This window comes from Manis pentadactyla, chromosome 8 (genome assembly GCF_030020395.1).
Source record: "Manis pentadactyla isolate mManPen7 chromosome 8, mManPen7.hap1, whole genome shotgun sequence".
Lineage (NCBI taxonomy): Eukaryota > Metazoa > Chordata > Mammalia > Pholidota > Manidae > Manis > Manis pentadactyla.
Window position 1 is genome coordinate 14,130,136 of NC_080026.1, and position 22,106 is coordinate 14,152,241.

The 22,106-nt window shown below is 44.9% G+C and overlaps 1 protein-coding gene across 12 annotated transcripts in view; it reads right to left on the minus strand.

Annotated features, from left to right (window-relative positions):
* PKP4 (plakophilin 4) overlaps nucleotides 1–22,106 on the minus strand; it is a 217,872-nt gene that overhangs the window by 11,673 nt on the left and 184,093 nt on the right. For all 12 annotated transcript variants that reach the window (XM_057505554.1, XM_057505552.1, XM_036883964.2 and 9 more), the window contains 5 exons: nucleotides 11,452–11,635; nucleotides 8,280–8,397; nucleotides 6,647–6,838; nucleotides 6,276–6,449; nucleotides 3,235–3,385 (listed from right to left, as the gene is read on the minus strand). In XM_057505554.1, coding sequence (XP_057361537.1) covers nucleotides 3,235–3,385; nucleotides 6,276–6,449; nucleotides 6,647–6,838; nucleotides 8,280–8,397; nucleotides 11,452–11,635 — 819 coding nt within the window. The remainder of the gene's footprint in view (nucleotides 1–3,234; nucleotides 3,386–6,275; nucleotides 6,450–6,646; nucleotides 6,839–8,279; nucleotides 8,398–11,451; nucleotides 11,636–22,106) is intronic.

Below are 22,106 nucleotides of genomic sequence, written 5' to 3' on the forward strand. Positions count from 1 at the left end.
TGCATAGTTTCTTAAAAATTAAACCTCAAAGACACAATCACAGGAAAAAAAGCCCACAGCAAAGAAAATGACAGATGTTATAACTGTAAGGGGAAAGCTAACATTGACTGCAACACCATTTGAAGAAATGATAGGTTTATAAAACATCACTGCAAAATACTGAAAGGAAATGTAAATCGATGTATAAAATTAGGTAAACTAATCAAGTTGCTTTAGTTCAACCACTTTCATTAACAGTGAGAAATAAAGGAATTATGATAAATTTTATTCATGATGTAATTCCTAAGCATCAAAAATACCTTGACTTCCTCTTCAAGCTTTAAAACAATTTACCTTTGAATAAGTTTTCAAGCTGGGCCATGTAAGGCTGCCAAACTTGTTTCATTAAAATTTTCTGGATCTTAATATGTGAACAGGGTACAGTTACACATTTTTATCAAGTTGTGGTGATTTATCAGCTGGTCTGACATCAACAGTGATAACAACATGTTTCATTTAAAGAAGACTCAAGTACAACTATGGTATTAGAATTATGGGCACATTATCTCCCAGGAATAGCACAACAATAATAAAGTTCTTGATGGGACAAGGCTGGGGAGGCCCCCAGCTATTGAAGCATTTCTTTAGAGTTACTCAATTTCCCCTACTCCTCTCCAAAAAGATTATCTCTAGCTTTTTCAATTTCAATTACCAACTGACAAACTGGAATAATTGCACTACAAACAAAAGAAATTAACTTAAGCTCAAGTAAATATTTTCTTAGTCTTTTTTTCTTATGCTAATAATGGAGTGTGGGTACTAAAGGGGTTTTTATCAAAGACCTATTTATACACACTGGTATGCAGCAGAAGACAGGCCCTGACTACACACTGCATAATTTACGGCATTTCAAAGGGAAGGCTGGCTTACTCACAGAGGACATTGTTATGAAGAGGGGAAAACAGTGATGACATTGTAAGTTGGAAGATAAATGTGGTGTTTAAGAACCGGTGGGAGTCAGCACTGGTGATCGTGAATACTCATGAATGGCCAAGGTCTACGCCATGTGATTCGTCATGTTGCTAAGGCACCCCTTCAAACTGCCCTCCCGGGGCCTGGGGTGAGGCAGCCTGCCCGGCTGGTGCGGGAGCCCAGTGGTCCCCGGAGCCTGCAGCTCCAGACAGCCGGGCTGCTCGGACTCGGCTGAGTGTTCAGTAACTTTTGCGAAGTGACAAAACTTTGTTTCCTTGTGAGAAATGGTTATGCAGAGGAAGCCCACGCTAGTGCTGGCGATGGGTGGGAGGAGAGAGTGCTGGGGCAGGAAGGGATGGTCCTTAGGAACAGCAGGGCTGGGTAAATTAGAGTCAAATACTGAATCTGGGAGAGGCTCAGACCTCATAGGAAGGAAGGGCTCTTCACAGGGAAACAAGAAAAACTGATTCATAAAACAGTTCACGACTGTTCCAGCTGAGTAAAAAATCCTCATAGGTGGAGAGAAAAAATGCTTCTGACAGTTTAAAAGGGGGTTTGGACATTTATGGAAAACACAGGGATGCACTGAGAGAAGGCTGCAGTGAATACCCATTCTTTCTCCCAGGGGGCTTGGCCTCGGTGGTGTCAGCCCCGGGGCCCCCCGCCCCTCCCGCCCCTGGTGGTGTGGGCCCGCACCCTCTGCACTCCGCCTGTCTCTTCCCGGTTGTGGAACGACAGGTCAGAAGAAGTGCATTGTCAACTCTACTTTTCAGCAGTAAGAACTACCAAACTATGTGCTTGTTATAATTGTAACAAAAATAACTTAAGAAATATCTCTTTAGAAGACAAGTACTGACTCTGTGGCATCTTATTACACTGATGGACAGTGACTTCAATGGGGTGTGGGGGGCACTTGATAATATGGGTGAATGTAGTAACCACAATGTTTTTCATGTGAAACCTTCATAAGTGTGTATATCAATGATTCTTTAATAAAAAAATAAAAACAAGACATTAAAAAAAAAAATCTCTTTAGGGACCTGAAGGATTTCTCTCAATTAGGCATGGAAATTAGGAGTCTCAGCCAATCTATTGGAATCGGGCACTAGCTGGACTGCGTGAACAGGGCTTGGAAGGAGCTCCTTACCTCTGGGGCAAAGCAACAGTGTGTTAAGAGCAGGTCAAGCCGGGCAATAGTTGGGAATAGCGCTTCTGCCAGGCACTGTGTGAGGGGCTTCCGTGTACACTGCCACAGTGAGTCCTCACAGCAACTCAAGGCAAACGTTACTGCCCTTGTTCTCCACGTCCCCCGCCTCGTGCCCCCGGCTCCCTCCGCAGCTCTCACCCACATCTGTCACCAGCTGTGGCACCGGCGTGCAGACAGGCGCTTCATCGGGAGCCGCTTCACCCTCTCATTTCATGCTCACAGCAAGCCCACCTGAGGACAGCTGGAAGGAAGCTCCCTTTCAGGGGTGGGGCCAAGGAGGGGTTTTCAACTTAGATGAAGGAATTGAGGCCAGTAGGCTCAGTACAGGACACCCCAGGCTACACAGCCAGTGAGAAGCAGGCCCAGGTCTGACCTGAGGTCTACTGTACCCCAGACTCTGCCTGAGATGTGGAAGCACCCTGGAGACAAGCGAGCTAAGCTGCCTGGTGGGCAAACCTGAAGAGGCACGCACTGTCAGGTTCACGCAGGGGCTGCCCCTACATCTGGACGGACCCGGGGTCTGCACCCCACGCGCCTCACTGGCCTTACCGTAGTCCTGACCCTGCCCTGGGGTGGAAGTGGCCTTGGGACAGTGGCTCTCCCTTAGGGTGAGCATTTTCCCAGATCTGTAAGGGAAAAGCTACAAATCACTCATATGATTTCCTTTTTTATTTAGAACATGATAGTGTTGGTGAATTAGCAGTTACCAGTTTCAAAGATTAGAAAGGGAGAACTAAGAAATTTTTTATTGTTCAAGACATGAATCTCTCTTGGGAAAGAGAGATACCAAATTTATCAAGCAGTGTTGTCATGTTGCAGTGTTTCTGACTGAAATGGCTAGCGTCTCTGAAACTTTACCTCCCTTGATCAGTGTTTAATTCATGAGCTTGCCTGCTGCTGAAAGGGAATGGTCACAAAGGGTGGACAGCGTGAAGGGCACCCAAATACACCAAGAAGCCAGGAAACTAGGAGTCAGCTGCTGAGCATCTTAGATGTCGTATACTTATAAATCCAAAGAAGAGTTTTATACATGTAGTTATTCTCTCTTTATAGCTCACCTTGTCACCAGAACCTACCTATGAGCTCCTTGTTGCGAACATCCAGTGCCATATTCCTCAAGGCAGTTGCCACAGAAGAAACGACTCTATCATTATCCATTCTCAGAAGTTCTACAAGGATAGGGAGCCCCTTTTCTTTGCGGACGGCTGCGCGAATGTATGCTGCAAACTAATAAGCAAAACAAGACAATAAGTAATATAAAACCAAGTTCAACTCTCAGATGATGAACTAATAGATTAAGTGTTTTGTTTGCAATTGGAGATTAAATCTGTGGTGTCAGTAAAGAGAAAACCATAGTTGGGGATAAAGATAGGCTAGGATGACTTATTTAAAAAGAAATCCCAAAGCCTGCGAATCTCAAACTACCATCTGCTAGATATTTTTGTGCAGAAAAGAGAAGGCAGTGATTGCTTTCTACCTCACATATACAAGCATGACTAAGGATGGATCTGGGTCTTCTCTGCCTTTAGCCCCATGCCAGGTCCAGAGGCTATAAATAGGAGGGCAGAGACAGTAACTGATCAGTGACATTAAAGGAGAGCCTGTCTCCATCAAGCTATTTTTTTTCCCTATATTCTCTGCAACCCTCGAGTTCAGAAACCTTTCAAAGAGATTGCTGGAAAAATCCCTTGCCTCAGAAGAAAAAGGTTTCTCCAAAACATCAAGCATAATTCATATACACTGATGCAAAAGTAAGTATGTTTGTGTGTAAAAAGTATTCTCATTCAAGATTAGCTAGCTTTCTCTTCTTTTTTAAATCCACAGTTAAGAAATTCTCTTGTGATCATGAGGAAAGTTTATACAGAGAGTCATCGTGTGCACTATGTGAATTGGAAATGAATGTTAAGTTATCAGGGAAACAACCACAAAAATAAAAAAATGTAACATTCAAAAATGGGTCTTTCTTCTTGTTTTGGGCTTTCATTGACACTTTTACCAATGCAAATTATCTTTCAAAATTTGGATTAATTGAGAAATGTCATTCATAAAACATCTAATAATTTCCTGCTGTAGTCAAGACATGAGGACAAAGATCTGTCAGCCTTTGTTTTATTTTGAACATTAAAATATGTGACTGACCATTTAGTTTCTTGAATACACAGCAGAACAGATTATTTTAATAATACAAGAAAGAGGGAAAGATGCATTTCAAAGATCCTATTACCTTCTACATATGAGATGAATACTCCTATTTTCCAAATCAAATTAAATCTACAGGAGGGACATGAAATCCATGAGTTTCCATAGGGTAAAGCACTCAGGCAGCTTTCTCAGCTCCTCCCTCTGTACCTGCTGGACAGAACTAAGGTCCGTCTCCTCTGCACACCAACCAGCTCGGCCCAGCCCTGAGTGCCTCCCTCCTGGGGTGCTACAGTCGTCACTGCTCCCCAAGCTGCTTCTGGCTGGGTAACATCTGCAGGCCCTGTCATTCTGTTTTCTTAAGGAAGGTCTGATATTTTGGTTTACTATTTTAGAGAATTTTGAAATCACTTCAATATATAATGTTTATATTTTAAATGATCTGGCCATCTATCTAACTTACATTCACGAAATGATCCCAGAACCGAAATTCTACACAACTCATATCTCATACTATTCTAATTATCGCCCTTTTTATTATCGTCAAATGATCCTTGGGTCACAAGAAGGTGAACACTGGGTCACCAAAATAAATTTTCTTTATGAATACTTATGTGCCAGGCACTATCCTAGGTCTTCCACATTATTTATTTCATTTAGTCCTCAAAGCACCTCATGAGTCAGGCATTATCTCCACTTTACAGTGAAGAAACTGAGGAGAGAATAAGGTCCTTGGCTACTAATTAGAGGTGCCAGGATTCAAAGTGAAGGGGTCTGGTCCAGAGGCAGCACTTAGAAGCTAAGCTATTATTAATTAGCACCTGAGTTAAGAACAATGGCCAGACAACCACACTGGCTTCGGGCGAGGCCCTGCTTATATGTGTATATTCATTACAGCAGCTGGCTGCACGAAACAAACATACCTAGGCCTAGCCATGCTCTTCTCTCTTGTGGTAACACAGTGGCCCACAGTTTCTTATTTTGGAAGATGGCGGAAATAGCCAAAAGCAAGTATTATAATAATTACTAAGATACACTGTCAGGGAATTTCTAGAGTTCGAAACATTTGTGACAATGAGAAGGATTCTCTGGGATGTTGCTGGACAACTTTTATAAAGTTGTGAGAACTTGCTCATAGTGGTAACAGTAGGAAAGCACCTTCAGGTGCATAGAGAAGTCATGCACTTCACGGGGAGGCGGGAACGTTCACCGCACATTGGCTCTGCAAGCGTCCGAGAGAGGAACCGTGGCCCAGCTCCCCCTTCCCTGCGGCGCCACCCACCCTCACCTCGAACTCAGGCCCTCGGCATCTCTCACTGGCTCCCGGGGGAATTCCAGCCTCTACTTCCTTGTTCTTCAAATTCCCCTTCTGCATGGCTGCAGAAGGGATCCAGCAGCGTCCCCATCTGCCGGTCTGTGTCCCTTGTCTGCTTGAACCCTTTCAGTGGCCCCTCTGGTCTGCCGTCAGGTTCCGGCTCCTGAGGCTCGGCCGCTCCCAGCCCTGCCCTTGAGGCCCCAGCCCACGGTCTCTGCCCACACTGAGCTCTCCCCACCTCAGGGCCCTTCTCCTCGCGCCCCTTTATCTGGATCACTCCCTGTCCACCCCCAACCTCAGACTCTGCTGGCTTAACCCTGCTCTTTCTTAAAGATTCCATTTGGGCAGTACCTCCCTCCAGACACCTTCCCCCCTTCCCCTCTCCTGCCAGGCTGGGTTGGATGTCCTTTCTCAGGACCCCACAGCACACATATCCTGGAGGCCGCCCTGCACTGCCTTCATCTGCCCATCCTCCCTGCTGGCCGTCCGTCTCCCCCGCGGAGGGCCATACTTACTCATCACCGCATACCAAGAGCCAACGGCTAGCTCCTCCTTTTTTCCTCCCACCCCTTCCCAAACTCTATACCACCATGTCTCTTTCACCGCCACTGCTGATGTGACTCGCGGATGGAAAGAAGTGTGGCCAAGCGGAAGACGCCCCACCTTCCAGTTTCCAGCAGACAGGTTCTGGAGAGATCCTGCAGAACCTTCCAAGGTGGCTGGGTTGGAACTTTCTGCTAGAAGAGTCAGATACGGCTTTACCACTGACGGGTGCCACAGCATCTCCACCCCTTTGGGGGACTTTGACAGTCCCGGGATAGGACCAACTCCATCCCACTACAAGACAAAGAGCACACAGTAAGCGGACGCCCCATGAACACAAGCTCCAACACTTGAAAACTTCCCTCTGCTGGATTCAGCTCTGGCTTTGTAGAAAAACTACATCCTGAGAAAACTTTTTTCTTCCCAGATATGTGATTTCTTATTCCCAGAAAAATGAAACTTTACAGTTTCATGTCAAATTAAATGCTAACTTGATCCTCTTGCGGCGTCCTCTTTTTCTTTTTCTTTTTCTTCCCCCAGCAGCTTGGCTCCGAGTCTTTGCTGGGAGACTCTTTTCCTAGTAAGTCATCCAATTCGTTCAGGCCCAGCAGCCGGGCCTGGGGGACCTCCAGTTCCAGCCGATAGGACAGGTTCCTCAGGGTGCACACGCAGTTCTCCACGGTCTGCAACCCAACACGGCGTGTAATTAAAACCATCGTAGCACATTAGTGCAAAGTGCCTCTGTACTGAACGAACACCAGTGACATTAGACCCATGTAGAGTATGAAAGGGCTGTTTACTTATGGAGCCTGAAACAACCTAAAGAATTATGATTCTAGAATTTCTGTGGGATACCTAAATGACCAGAGTGCAGAGCCATGCTCAGTACATCTAAGGATCTGAGTTCGTGCTGATGAAAATGTGCAAAGCTCTGGGTAGAAAATGCCCAGTGTTTCTGCTCTCAGGCTGCTGCTGTGGCAGAAATGCACCCAGGTTGCCAGAGCCTCACTCCTTCTGACCACTGGAATCTTCACCATGGCAATGGGGGCAATCGGCACCCCTGGGGACAGCCACCCCCAAGCCCCATCTTTGTCTACCCCCCTCCCTTTGCAGAAAGTTCTGTGAGCTCTTCCTCTGTTGATGTTTTGCCTTCTGTACATGATCTTTTGCTCCTTCAAGTCTATGTACCACACCTCTGATTGGGAAGCCAACTGTCACTTCATCAAGAGCATCTAAAACCCAGCTCAGGTTTTGCCCACCAAGCTCCCTTCCAGCTTTCTTATTCCTCTCAACTTTGTCTGCACATCTTTGGTTCAAGGAGGTTCAAATAAAAACTTGCCTGTCACCTCCTCTACCTTCTCCCTGAGCCTACCATTCACTCTTCTCTCTCTCAGACCCATACTTATGACCCCAGACCTACTTATGGCCTCTCCTTGTCCACCAAGCACCCAGGCCTCCTCGGAACTCCTTGGCACATTCAGGCCCTTCTTCCTATTTCTTCCCACCTTCCTCAGCCCCTGCTCCTGGGGCAGATTCTGGAGGGCTGTGAGGCTGGACAATGACGAGCGAAATGCCCTGTGCCAGGCAGGTTACAGAAAATGGAGGGCTCATTCTGGAAAGAGACTGACCAGCAGGGCAACAGATGGAGGGGGTGAAAGGCTAAGGCTAGGGGTGCAGAGCAGGGTGTCCAAAGTTGTGCTGGGATGGGGGTGGTGGACTACACTGGGGCAAGAAGAGCGGAGAGGTGGAGGGTCACAGTCCCTCGACCAGGAACTTTCATTCAGTTGATACTTAAATCCAGATGGATCTGTCTAGCAGTGGCAGGTACAGAACTGGAGCGGCAATCACCTTGACAGTGAGCCCAGGAGAGACACCGAGAGGGTCAGGACCCTGTTCCCCTGTGCTAGGTCCTTTGCCACAAAGAACCACTCAGTTTTCATGGTTCTAAGTTTATTTTCTTAAATTGTCATGCCCCTGTTAACCTGTAATTTTTAGAGACTCTCCCTTTAATCTGGAGTGCAGCTTAATAGGGAAGAGAGGTGCAAGACTCCAGAAAGAACCATAGCATGCAACAGCTGCAGTCACCTGTCACTGCGCCCCTTGCTCGGCCAGGCAGGCACTGACCTTGCTGTCGTAATCAGATGTGTTCACACATGTGTGGATCACGTACAGCAGCGAGTCCACCAGACCCTCACAGGACCGCATTTGCTTCCGTGCTTCCTCCCCTGCAGAGCTGAGGTTCCTAAATGGGCAGAGACAAAGGGTAGCTGCTGAGATACTCACTGAGTAACTCACTCATTAATTAGCCAGGGAGCCTCACCTTAATGATCTGAGAGAACAAAGGATGGCAGCCTTATCACATTTTGTGGCTTGCAGTTTAATGCTGCAAGAGCTCCCGAAAGCGGCGAGCTCCCCACTGTTACGTAACCAGAAGGGAGCAGGAGCATTCGACTTTGTATCTCTCTCGTGACATACCGCTTTCTCACCTCCTAAAAATATTATCTGGGGCCTATCCTCCTCAGTTTCCTCATATGCAAAAAGGAGAATAATAGTAACTGCCTCCTAAGGTCCTGTGAGGAACAGATGAGTTGTTACGTATAAACCACCCAGGAACAAGCCCGCCACACGGAAGGCACCGGATTTGTTAGCCATGGTTGTTATTTTCAGACATTCTTTACCCTCCTGCTTGGGCCACAGGCCCATGCACTCCCTGTCACCTGTTAGGATGTTTTGTATGCAGTAGGTGGTCATAAATGCTTCCTGAATGAACAGAGGAAACATTTCATTTCTTGTATAAACATTCAAGTTAAATATGGACATTTGCTTATGTTACAATTTTCTCACCTTTTCAATTATAAAAGCTCTGGAAATTGTTTTAGGTCTCATCCATGGTGACATTTTTGTTCACCTTCATGAATTCACCTGATGCCAAATTTTAACATCTATTTTATGTCTCATTAACAAGGGTTCTGGGCTAACTCTGAGATTTTGTAAAACTTAGTCTAGATGAAGGGGATTTGGAATGATTTTTCTTTTCATCTGTGTTTCTCTGGAGCCAGAGAGACTGTCCCCTGTGCCGCCTCTCAGCAGCTGCCCTCCTCCGTTCCTCCGGGAGCTGCTGGGACGCCTCCCGCCTCCCGTCTCGCTGCCTTTCCTCCCCAGCCTCTCTGCCTGTGGCTCCCGCCGGGGTGCCCACGGCTGCGTTGGTACCTTCTTGCCTTTGCGTTTCCACCCTCCTGGGCGGCCTCCTCTTCCATCTTGGCTTTACAGTCTATGGGCCCATGACTCCCAAGCGCCCCTCCTTAGCCTGTCCCCTCTCTGCAACCCCAGACCCACTTATCCAACTGCTCTCCTGACCTTACCACACGGGCAGCTAGTCAGACATCTCAGAACAGACATGCCCCACACTCGCGGTGCTCACCACTCCATCCTTTCTTCTCCCAATCTCATCAACAGTGCCTCTGTGCCCCCAGCTGATGCAGCCAAAGATCTAGATGTCCTCCTTATCTCCTTCCTTTTCCTTGCCCCTTATATCCAATCCACGAGCACCCCGTGTCACTCTCCCTCCACAGAGCACCCGTCTGCCCCCGTCTCCAGTGCCTGCTCTAGGCCACTGTCACGTCTGCCCGGATCACTTCAATGGCCGCATCTTCCCGTCTCGCCATTGCCCATATTCAGTCTTCCACATCAGGCCAGGAACAGTCTAATCACTCCCATGATTTAAACGCTCTGACAGTTTCCGATGGCTCTTGGAATAAGGTGCAAACTCCTTCTGATTTAAAAAATCTAGTACTGCTCTGTGCCTTGCCCGTTAAGCTCCTTCCTGCCCCTGAGCTTTTTTATACTACCTACTCCCTCTGCCTAGAGTGTGTGTCCTACTGACCCCTCACCCTCAAATGAGTACCTCCCTGTGCTATTTCAGATCTAGGCTTAACTTTCACCTCCTATGAGAGACCACCTACCCATCAAAACAATCACCTATTAACTGTCACATCACCTTATTTTTTTTAATGGCAACTATTATAATTTTCTTGTTTGCTTATCTGTCTTCCTCAATAGAATGTGGTTCTTCCAGTGCAGGGACCGAGTCTGTCTGGTTCATCACTGATTTCCCACGGAAGGCAGTCACCAAATTTTTACAGCCCTGAGCCAGTGGGGGCACCTAAGCGTCTCTGGCCTCTGTGCCCTCCAGAAGCCTGGCAGGCTGACTGAGGAGTGATCACAGCCTCCGTGGATCTGGGTGCAGGGGAAGGATGAGACGCTGCTTCACAAATCTTCAGTAGGTGACATGACTGCCCTCCAATGCAGGCACCTGAGTTAGAGAGTTGGTCTGTTTTCTAGGATGCTGACTCGTCACCCCTGCAGGCCTCCCCACACACTCCTGCCCAGGGTGCTGGCAGTCATCTGTCACTCATCTGTCACCACTGTGGACGGTTCCCAGCAGCAGCCCAGGCCCCTCCCTTTCTTTTCTTTCAAGTTCTCTGCTGCAGAGATGCTTAGACATCTTGGCTTAAATGTTAAATAGCCCTGGCTGGGTGTCAGATGCTACACTAAGCACTTCATACAGGCTGATTCCTCACAACTCTGAGATATGTTATTATCTTTATTCTAAAGAAGAGGAAACTGAGGCACAGTGGGACAGAAAGCCAGGATGTCCAAGCCCACCCTTGGGGTCACCCTCTGTCCCAAGGCTTCTGTTTCAAGTTCCCAGGGCACTGTAAGCCTGGGAAACTGGGTAGAAATTGGGCTGATGAGAATCAATGACAAATAATGAGCAATATTATGCATACTTAAAAGAGGCTTTATGGCTTTTACATGCTACAGATAATGACCAAAAATAGTATTTGGGCTCATTTTCATTTATTTATAAAACTCAAACCTGATGACTGTTAAACCACACACCTTTCTGTATCCTTTTAAAAGCAAAAAGGTTTTAACCATCACATTTTGAGTTTAAACAAAAACCAGAAACCAGGCTGCAAACACATTAGCAATCAGAATGTAATAATCAGAAAAATGCTGTTAAAGTGGAAAATACCGGAATTTGGGCAGTAATTTCAGAGTGAAAGGCCCTTTTTTTACTAATTCATGGAACAGTCATTTGTAAGATAATGTCTTTCAGGCTATTAGTCTATGCTCATGATGTTTTCCTCATAGGGTAACACAGTCCAGTGGCATAAATTGTGAAACAAACTTGGAATCTTAGGTAGCTGTTAATAAAGTAAATTCTCATAAAATCAACTTCCCTATGACACATATTATTTCAACACAGAATTGGAAAAAAGAAATAATTTACCTCAAGCAACCTGTCGTATTACGCAGAACGAGTGAAGTCTGAAATTTAATTTTATGATCATCATCAAATGAAGCATTATTCCACCCAGAATGTGGAACAATCACAGTGTTCGTTAAGGTCGAGAGAGCATCTCGAATGATTGTCATCTTTACAGCATCACATGAAGATAAATTCCAAAGAACTCCTAAAAAATGAGATTTCAAAAATCAAATCAATTAGAGATCCTGCAGTTTTAGGGATGAAATAAACGTATCAGTCTTAACTGATGTGAATTCAGTCTGTTCCGAACCTAATCTATGGCCTGACTTTGCAACTAGGCTGGGAACGGACCTGTAATGAATGTTGAGTAAACATATGTGGAGCTTCTTGCAGTATACCGCAAAGCAGTGATAGTCCTTCCCTTAAGTTTTAGAGCCTGTGTATCTATCGGGCAAGATGACTGTGGCTTCTGCAAAGCAAATTAGAGCTACTCTGTAAGGGTGAGGAGTGCAGTCTGACCAAGGGTCATAAATGTAGTGATCCTGTGATTGTAGTAGACCTGTTGTTTGAAGCACTGTCCCTTACGGTCAATGTTCTGTGACAAACCATTTTTGGAACTTAGTACTTGGAAAAAAATTCTTTTTCCCAAGACTGACATGTTTCTCGCCATCATCCTTTTCTTACTGTTGCTATTGGGAAGCTCAAGCTCACCGACTACGCCTACAGTGACTTTCCTGGCACAGCCGGTGCTGACATTTGCTTCGCCTCCCTTATTTAGATAAGGTTGGGACATTTCTATTTCCGTGTTAAGAGTTTTATTATCATGTGTAAATTACTGCTGTTTCTTTTGGATATAGGTGAGTAATTATGTCTAACAATAAATTGAGTCACCTACATCTTAATTCCTATCAAGATTGCTAGGACAACAGACATTAAATGTAGCTTATTAGAGTGTCATTTAACTTGTAAACGTATTAGAGGGTATTTGTTCTGTGTCAACTGTGAGGTGGGTTAAATTATTGTTACAGAAAAAATATTTTTTAATACTTCCTCTTTCAGAGATAGAGTCAATTCAAGATAATACCTACTCCAGTGTCATTCTCACATCAAGGCATTTCCTAAGTTAGAGGGAAGGAGGTCGGGGGGAGAAGGTGCAGCTGCTTTTCTCTGTACTGAGGGTCTTTAGAGCCCGGTCCTCCTGAGGCAGCCTTGGCAAGTTGCCCAAAAGTCTGTACAGTGCTTCTAGAATTATCAAGACATAAAAGTGCTGAGGCCCTGTGGGGGAGGAGCTGACGAGATCAGGCCCTGGCCATGGGACTGTGTCAGGCTCGCTGACCCTACAGACCAAGGGTGCCGGCCCACAGTCCAGATGGAGACCGGCTGCCCCAGTGTATGGTGACTCTGGAGCCAGCCTGGGGACGGCCTGCTCTGCCTCTCGGGGCCTGGTGAAACCACAGGGCCCTTTATAGAGGAGGGAGGCATGAAAGAGCTGACGGGAGCTTTTATTCTTTTTGGAGAAAGAAGAGCTGCAAGAAAAGAGGTAGAACTGAAGAGAGTAAAACAATCCCGACTAGAAGCAAGTGAGGACCATCCTTTCCCTGCGTGTCTTCCCACGCCCCATCCAAGCTGCAGGCGGAACGGTTGGCCATGTGACTGAGGCTTGGGCTCTTCCCAGAAACTGTTCTTTCTGCCCCGTGCCTGTTCCTCTTCTCTTTTGCTTGGCTTTGACTTCTGGACCTTGCTGATTGGGTCTCCTCTGTTCCCCAAGGGTTTTTACCCCTTCTTTGCTCCTACCCTTTGGGGTGGCATAGACCACCATGGACCTGCTGGGGCATAAGGCAGCCACAGGAGCAGCATGTGGCCCAGAGGCCATTGGTGGGGAAGGGTCCTTTCCTAATCTCCCGATGATACATGATTCATGATGCCATTGCAGCAAATCCCCTTTCTGTCAAAGCTTTTCAAATTCTTACTCCAGAAAATGCAACACATGGGATAGAGTTGTTTTTTTTCCAATAAGGTATGTTCAACTTTACAGGATAAATGCATTCCAGTAAATTTACTGTGAGGTAAAAAGTTTCATGGAAGGTAAAGCCTATCATATTGTAGGCTATAGGTATAAAATTAGATGTATCTCTACAGGAAATTAAACTGTGTGAGTCACAAACTTCAGGTGAAAACGTGACTAAGAAGAGTGGTTCTTTAGTACATTGGATTTTGGAATTGATGCCTGGAAGTTCTCTGATTGTTGGCAGAAAAGCTTGTTTTTCATTGCTCCTGCCTCCCTTTCTGGCAAATTCTAAGACGTACTTCTGGAAGAGGATGTTTCCCAGATTTGCACATGCCCCTGATTTTCTGTGCAGGTACTAGAATTTTGTCCTGTTCTTTCCTTTTCTCACCAGGCATTTGTAAGGACCAGTGGAGTTGTACATCAGTCTATTTCACTATTAGCCATTATATCTTCATGGGATTGGACAACATGAATCTTCATAAATCAATATAAACAATAGTAACATGACCATTAACTGTAGTTTTACTCTATGCCGGCCACTGTGTGCCTCACAGGTAATACTCTGAAGAATCAAGCTGCACAAAATGGATTAACTTTCCATTTAATCATTTTGTAGGCTTGAAATCCTACAAGAATCTATAGTTCTACAATTTAAAGGATGATGAGCATTTGTATTTCTAAATTTTAAGTTAAATTTCATTAGGCAAGTATAATGAGGAACAAAAATTCCATCATATCATCTTGCTTTAATATTCCTGCTACCCATAGGCAGGGCACATGATAAGTGCTCAAAAATATTTGTTGATGGATTCAATTTAATAATCTGTAGGTGTTTTCGAATTTCCCTTTTACTTTTTGCCTTTCAGACACAGCTCCTAACTAGTAACTCTATTTCATGTCTTTTCTTCAACTGAATATTGTGGAGTGTCTTGAAGTCTGTAACTGAGGGGAGAGGGTCAGAACAATTTATCAGCAGTTCTGCCTGCTTTTCATGTGAAGACCAAGGCATATGGCTGTTGAAACCACTCCCTTAGCTATGGGGACAGGAGAATCCCGTAGCTGCCTCGTCTCCAGAACCAGAAGATAAGAGTTACACCAACATACCAGAATCCCCATCCTTCCAACTGCAAGACAGCAAGACCAGTGTTGCACAATTATAAAATGTTAAAGTGTTTATGTATATGTAACCCTTCAGTAGACAAGCTGACTATGCTATCTTTTGGTCAACTGAGATGACTTATCATAAAACCAGTATACTATAGAAATTCAGGCTCTCATTTCTGCAACTTCAAAAGTGTTCCGAAAAATTCTTGACCAGAAAAAAAGAAAGATTCTGTTCTTGCTGAGTCTGTGGCATTCAGGGGACACTCACAAAGGCAGCTTTATCATCCTGAACTATGAGTTTTATTTTCCCTCTAATCTTTCACTTACCATGTAACACAAAGAGCTAGGATATCTGGTGTAGATTTAACTAGCCATTTTGAACATCAAAGGAAGTCTCAAAACACTGTTTTTTCTTCCCCACTTTTCTATTTCAAAAATAGGGTTATGGAAAGCCCAGACAACCAGTTTCGATCAACCAATTTTGGATGAAGAAGGTTCAATTAAACTTAAAAGCCTTAGCTATGGAATGATTAATCTGGCTTTTGTACTCAAAGTAAAAAGCACCATTCTTAAGACTAGCTAATAATACCTGTGTGCACTCTACCTCACTAAAGTAGTAATAAAACAATGTTCTCCCCACTTAGTCTGTCCAGAGCTTCATTTAATGGGTCAGGAAGAATGTTGTTCAAGTAATAAGTAATGAACAGAAAACAGACCAACTCCCAAATGTAGCAAGAATGATGGGAAAATAGAGATCTGTAGGATTAGCATTTTCCATCAACATGATAAACCTCCAGCTCTGACATCTTAATGCAAAATTTGTTTCAAACTATTTAGTAGTACACTCCGTTACCTTATGGTTTCTAAAGATAAAGTTAAAAATAAACTATAGTTTGGTTTAGATAGCTTGAGGTTTTTATTTAATTTAAAGTGATTAGCTATTTGTTGTGAGGACTAAGAATATACACATACTGACTAGTTTTGAAAACATTAGGGGATTTCATGCATATTATTATAGAAAAAAACTGCTTTTTCTCTACCACAGGACAAAGTACACATAATTATGAGTAACTAATAATCATCATGAAACATTGCCATGAAAGATGTAAGTTCACTTTCCCTGCAATGAACAAATAAAGTAATTAAAATACCACTTCACATAAATCCTATGTTATAGAAATTTGGAAGACCTTGTGCTTAAAAACTAGCTTTATAGCCATTCTAATGGCCAAATCACTTAGAAACGGAGTTTACTGATTAATTAAAATAAAATAAAGCACTATCTGAAAAACGTATTTCTTAAAGGACATTAAAAAACCAACCAAGTATTTGGAAAACGCTATTTCTCTTATAGCATAAGTACATAACAGCCTACACAACTGTTTTTCTTTGTGATATGAAAGAATTCTAAACCCATTATTTTTTATATAGCAACTTACGTTGTTTCTTAATTATAAAAAAAAACCCCACAAGTGTTCATGGACATTGCAAAAGGCAATAAAATAACCAGAAGAACTAGTGCCCTCCAAATAGCACCACAGGACTTGCCCTTCATTTTTCTCCATGAGTGAGCTTCGTTTTCAGGCCTGTTCTGGGCATTCCTGTCTCAGTCATACGCTCTTTCACCAGAAGTCCATGAGGTAAGAAAAACTTCCCAGCCTCAGGGGTATGGAGGGCATCAAGTCAGACAACAAATGATGAATCCCCACATTACCGGCACAGAGCCAGTCATGACAAGTCACTCTCATGACGGCGTCAGCTCCCAGGGTCGGGAACTCTGCCTGGTGTATGTGTTCATCCCGTCCTGGCAATTCTGCATCTACAGCCTCCTTGGGCACATCTATGGATATCAGATACACTCACCCTGCAAGCACTCTTGACAAATGGGGGGACAAATACCAGGCTGACAACGAAAACACAAAAACATCCAGGCTGCGGACTGCACAGGAAGGTCCTGGGGTGTGTGCATCTTGCAGACTCAGAGTCTGGGGCTAACAAGGCAGGAATGTGGGCCTCTGAATCCACAGCCAGTGCCAGCTCCTAGCATATGCCTCCCTGGCTATTCTGTAGACAGTCTCTGTATGAAACATGCAGGATCCGGCAAAAACACTTCTCCACGTCTTCTCAGTGCAGCTGCCCCAGAAGCTCTCTCCTAACCTCTGAGGGTTTTTTTTTAATGAACCCCTGTGGATTTTTGTTGGGAAGAGAATAATGTCAAGACATTGCAGCTACTACATCCTGTCAAATGCGGCCTCCTACATCCCTGTCCACTAAAGCTATGTAGCTCATGTAAATGTCACTGATACCCAAGCACAGTGCAGACCTGCACTGTCCAATACAGCAGCCGTCAGCCACTGCGGCGACAGAGCACCCAAAACGTGGCTAGTCCAGACTGAGATGTACAGGAAGTATCAAACACACACTGGATCACAAAGACCTGGTACAAAAAAAATGAATGTGAAACACCTCGTTAGTGATTTTTATATTGCTTATAAATTATTTTGGAACTACTGGATTAAATAAACTACATCATTAAAATAAAAATTCCTTTTTCCTTTTTAGTATGACTGCCAGGAAGTTCAGAATTACATGTGTCCTGCCTTATACATTATTGAAAAGTGCTGGTAGAGACACTTTGACACTTTGGGCCAGACTCTAAGGGGGACATGTGAGTCCTCTGCTCTCGGGAGACCGTGTCACAAATAGTTTCAACACAAGCCGGTGGGGACGAAGCATCCCAGAGAGAATCTGCCTGCGGCCGCAGAGCTCAAAGGAACAAGTCGACCTGACTCCCAAACCCACCCTCGCTCGCAGGCACCACGCTGCCTACCCCAGGCAGGACTGGAGACTATCACATCTGAGCTGGTGTGTGCAGGCAGAGGTTCCAGGTGGCCCAGAGCCCTGGGGGAGGAGCAGGGAAGGCAGGCGGCCCAGGCTAGGGCTGGCCTAGCAGGCGGGGCTGCAGGTGGGGAAGGTGTGAGCCCAGGACTGCAGTGATGTGGATGGAGCCACCAGGAGGGCCCAGCACCGGTGGCCCAGGCCGCGGTTCAGGGGGCATGTGATGAGGACCTCAAGGAGTCAGGAGTGGACAGGAAGGCGAGGAGAAAGGGGAGTGCTTGTGATGAGGATCTGCAGCCTGCCCCAAGGTGAGGGCGATGTCGAAGATGAGCCAGCAGCCTGACACATGCATGAGAATATGGAGCTGAAACAGAAAGGGGGCAATGAAGGGGCTGGTGAGATGGCAGAGATGCAACAAAGAATGCCTGCTATTTGTGGCTTCAGGCAAATCACTCTAGCTTCCCCCAGGACTGGGATTATGAACAAATTTTGAAACTGAAATGGAATTGAAATAATGGGAAAGCAATTACTGTAAGAGCAGGACAAAAGTACTGTCCTCAATCTGGATAAACTCTGAGGAAACGAGTCCCGGTGGTGTGTGAACATCCTGGGGCCTCCCAAGAGGCAGGGCCTCCTGACTTGCCCGGGGACCCCGGGGGCAGGTGAACCCGAAGCTCTGGTGCCGGCATGGTACCGGGCACAGCGCATGGCTTTGCCCTTCCTGTCCCGGCTGGCCGGCCTGCTGCACTCCTGTCTCGCTGGCACAGCTCCCCTCCTGGGCGGTGGGCAGCCCACCCACCCCGAGGGCTGGGGCCTGCAGGGGGCCTCAGCCTTGCTCGCCTGGCTGCTTTGAGACTCTCTGCACACCGTGAACGCCTCCTGTGTCGGGCATGGGAGCGCTCACTGCGGCCCAGCTGGTCCCAGGGGTGGCCACCTCGGACTTCAGCAGCAGTACAGAGTGCAGGCTTACGCTTTCTGGGAAGGAGCTGCCCAGGAGGGGGCTGCGTGGCACAGTGCCCTGGACTAGCAGCAGAGGCTGCACACAGTGGGGCCCCAGCCTACACGTTCAATCTGAAGGGGATCTCTCCTGCTGTTTACATTTTTCTCCAGCCAAAGGACATGAGTGACAGACCTTTTAGAGTCTTTAAAGACCATGAGGGTTAAGCTTGTGTTTCTGTGATTTTTCAGGTACAGAAATGGATCAGAGCTTCTTTGAAAAGATCTATGAATGCTAGAGATCTATCTATAGACTCACATTTGCATTTCAACATATTCTTTATTCTAGGTAATTTTCCAACTTCATGGTTAAGTTGAGAGGATTAATGACATAACGTAGTCATACAGTCCTACATACCCTGGAAAGGCATTTCTCTGAAAATAAAGCTGCTTGCAATTCAAAAATGCTGACTGAGAACTGACTGTAAGGCATGTCAAGGATGGTTTTTTCTGCTAAGGGGAGTTTACAAAAAAGGTCACATGAAGGGAACTCCTCCTGAGATAATCTCTGTGACGTAGAGGCGGCAGCAAGGCCGCACAGCCTCTGACACAGAATCAGGTCACTCACGCTGTTCATGGAGATTTACCTGAGAAGAGGTCACTCAAGTTGTATGTTCCACAGCTGACTTTTATGCGTTCCAGGAATGAGCTTATTCATTTGCGACCGTACTGAATCTCCGACTCTGCTGTTGGGTACCAGCAGAAGCAGCTCAGACACCAGAGTGGCCCAGTCCTAAGCCATGGGAAATCACAGAAACAGCAAAGTACTTGGGGGACCTAGGGGAGAGGGGAGTCTCTTGGGCATCTTCTTTTCAGATTTTCACCATATGCCTACGTCTTTCTCAAATTCACTGGCTATCTAGTTTACTGAGGGACTGTGTCATTTCGGGGCCTCTCTTGGGCTGAGAAATCCCACTCTGACCAGTGGCTGACCGCCTGAATTCTGTAGGGTACTGAGCCTTCCCATTTGACTGCCTCATTCTGCTTCGCATTCAGAAGCCTACACACAAAATAGAAGGTCATATTCCACTTACAAGGCTGAATCTTTTCATATTCAGCCTATAAATCTTGAAATATTCATAGGACAAAGCACACACTTCAGGTGTTCTAAGCACCCTGAAGCTTTATAATTATACCTGATCATTAGTTTGATGTGACCATGCTAGTAGTGAAGTTCAAAAATATTTCTCCCTACTCTCAGGTGAATTTCAGAGAGTAAAGGAGATATTGTGGGATCTTTTTTTCTTTCCCTTTTTAGGTGGTAATTTGAAAGAATAAGGGAAATGAAACTTGAAAATGGGCACTGACACTCCCCGATTTTGTGCCTGTCCAGCACTTCTCAGTGGCCTGGGATGGGCAAGGGTGGGCAGACGCAGAGGCCGGGAAGGCAAAGCTCCAGCCTAGTGTCAGGAACCCACCCTCAGGACCCAATCTCTCTGGATCTATTTCTCATTTGTAGTATGGGTGGAAGGGAACAATAGAATATTTCTTTAGGGACCTTTCCAGTTTGAAGTTCTGTGATTCTGAATTAAGAGTTGTCTCATTTCTAATAAATCATTGTTGTCTTGTTACTGATTAACCTTATTTTTAAAATTATTTTATTTCTTATTACTATTTTTTATGGCTGGAAATGTTCATTAAGTAAGACAGCACACATTTCTGTTGATATTATTTTTAAAATGGGCCAAGTGGTAAAGAGCCTACTGACCTGGGCTGGGAGTTGGGAGGGGATGTTTCTGGAGTCCTGAAACTACCCGCACAGCTCTAACAGCCCTCCCTGGTGGCCCACGGAAAGCAGGACAGGATGCAACAACTCCTCTCTGAACAAGTGATGGTCTGAAGGCATATTAATTAGGCCAAGGGAATATGTTTGGTAAATTATTTCATCTTGTAAGGCCACATATCAGTCTAAAAGGCTGAATACATGTCCACTAAGCTCAGCCTCTTTACAGAATGTCCTGCTGTTTGCTCACTTTAGCCTGGCCTATCTATCCTTCCTTAGCACAAGACTATTACTTTCTTACTAATTTGTTGTCTAATTAGGAGTACGGAGCTAATGATCAGGGAGGGAATATGCCTGATTTTATGTGCTGCATAGTGTCTGGAATCCATGCTGGCATTCACAATTTTTAAAATAAACAGTGTGGAAATATTTTATTTAGCCATATGGATGAATAATCACTGCTAAATTGGAAGGAATGTGAATATATAGCAGTCATTTAAACCAAGTCTATTATTACTCAAGAACAAAGGCAACTTTTTACACCAGTGGTAATGGGGGTGATAGAAGTTTTGGGACATCTGGTACATTAAAAGGTAGGCCTCCAGATTTTGGGCAATATCTTCAATTTCTATAGTTTTAAAAAATGATGCTTTCATGATGCTCAATAACTTGAAACTCGTATTTCCTAGCTTAGAAACACTATTTAATTATCTTGAACAAATGAGTTCAACATATCTTTTCTACTGACAAGATGTTCCCACTTTCCATCCGTTGGACTGTGGCTTTTAAGACAATCATTTTATAACCCAGTCGGGAACAACCATACTTCATCCAGCTTTCAAGTTTAAGCACAATAAAGGCAAAAAGTATCTTTGTAGTGAAAAAAGCTCTCCCTAAGCAAGCACATTTACCAGTAACTTCTAAAAGAAAAGCTCATTAGGTTTTAACCTGGAAAATGTTCAACACAATGCAGAAAACACCAGAATCATGTTATATATTAGAGAACTATTTTAATAAACAGTGACAGCCATACTGTCTTGGGAAAATACACCTAACAAAAAGTATTTTTCCCTGCAAATGAAGATGTGGCCAAGACCTTGGGTAGTTATTACATTTAAAGCAAGGCAAGGCAACTTTTTAAAATAATAGTTAAAATTACCTCACTTAATTTCATTAAAAATGCAAAACTGAAACAAAGGGGAGTAGAAAAATGGCTTTGGATTAATAACTAGGTTGAATTACTTAATATTAAGAATAACAGAGTACCTAGTTTCAAGGGGATAGTAATTTCTTCCAATAAAACAATATTTTGAACAGAGCAGTTCATTGTGCTTTCACATTTCATGATCCTAAGTTGACTATAATTTCCACTGAAGAACTCTTAGGCCATACCTACAGAGGCCAAGCACCGTGCAAGGGTGGCCAGGGCCACAGTACTTTGTGGGGATAGCGGCAAACACTGAATTTGGGAGGATAACATTCTATTTTCAAAAGGGGACCTTATAAGATATGGGTAGCTGATAGGGAATGCTGGGTGGCGTGGTCACATACCCTCCTCCTGCTCATGTTTGAGCAGATATGCTTTAATGAGAACAAATCTGATTGGGACACACTTTTCTGGTCAGGAAGGTCTGAGAGGCTGGACTCAGGGCTAACTGGTCTTCTCATGTAAGGCAATTCCCAGGCAAATGGAACTGCTGAGGGCTTATCCTCCTTGCTTTCTCAAGTCACACTTAATGGCTTTTTGTTGCTTTCTGGATAGCCCTGCTGCTCTGTCTTAACTCCACAAAGTAATGAGTTCCCTGCCCTGTGGGTTCAGACACATTGTGCAGGGCTACTTGGTGTGGAAGCCGACCAGGGGATCCATGCGCCGGGTGGCTGACTGGGCAAAATGAATTCTGAGGACCCCTTCAACTCTGTGATTCTATGATTTAAAGACAGCTTGTGAGTATTTGACCTGAGGAAGAGTTAAGAGCTCAAAGATCTCTTATATTGTCATACTTTAAA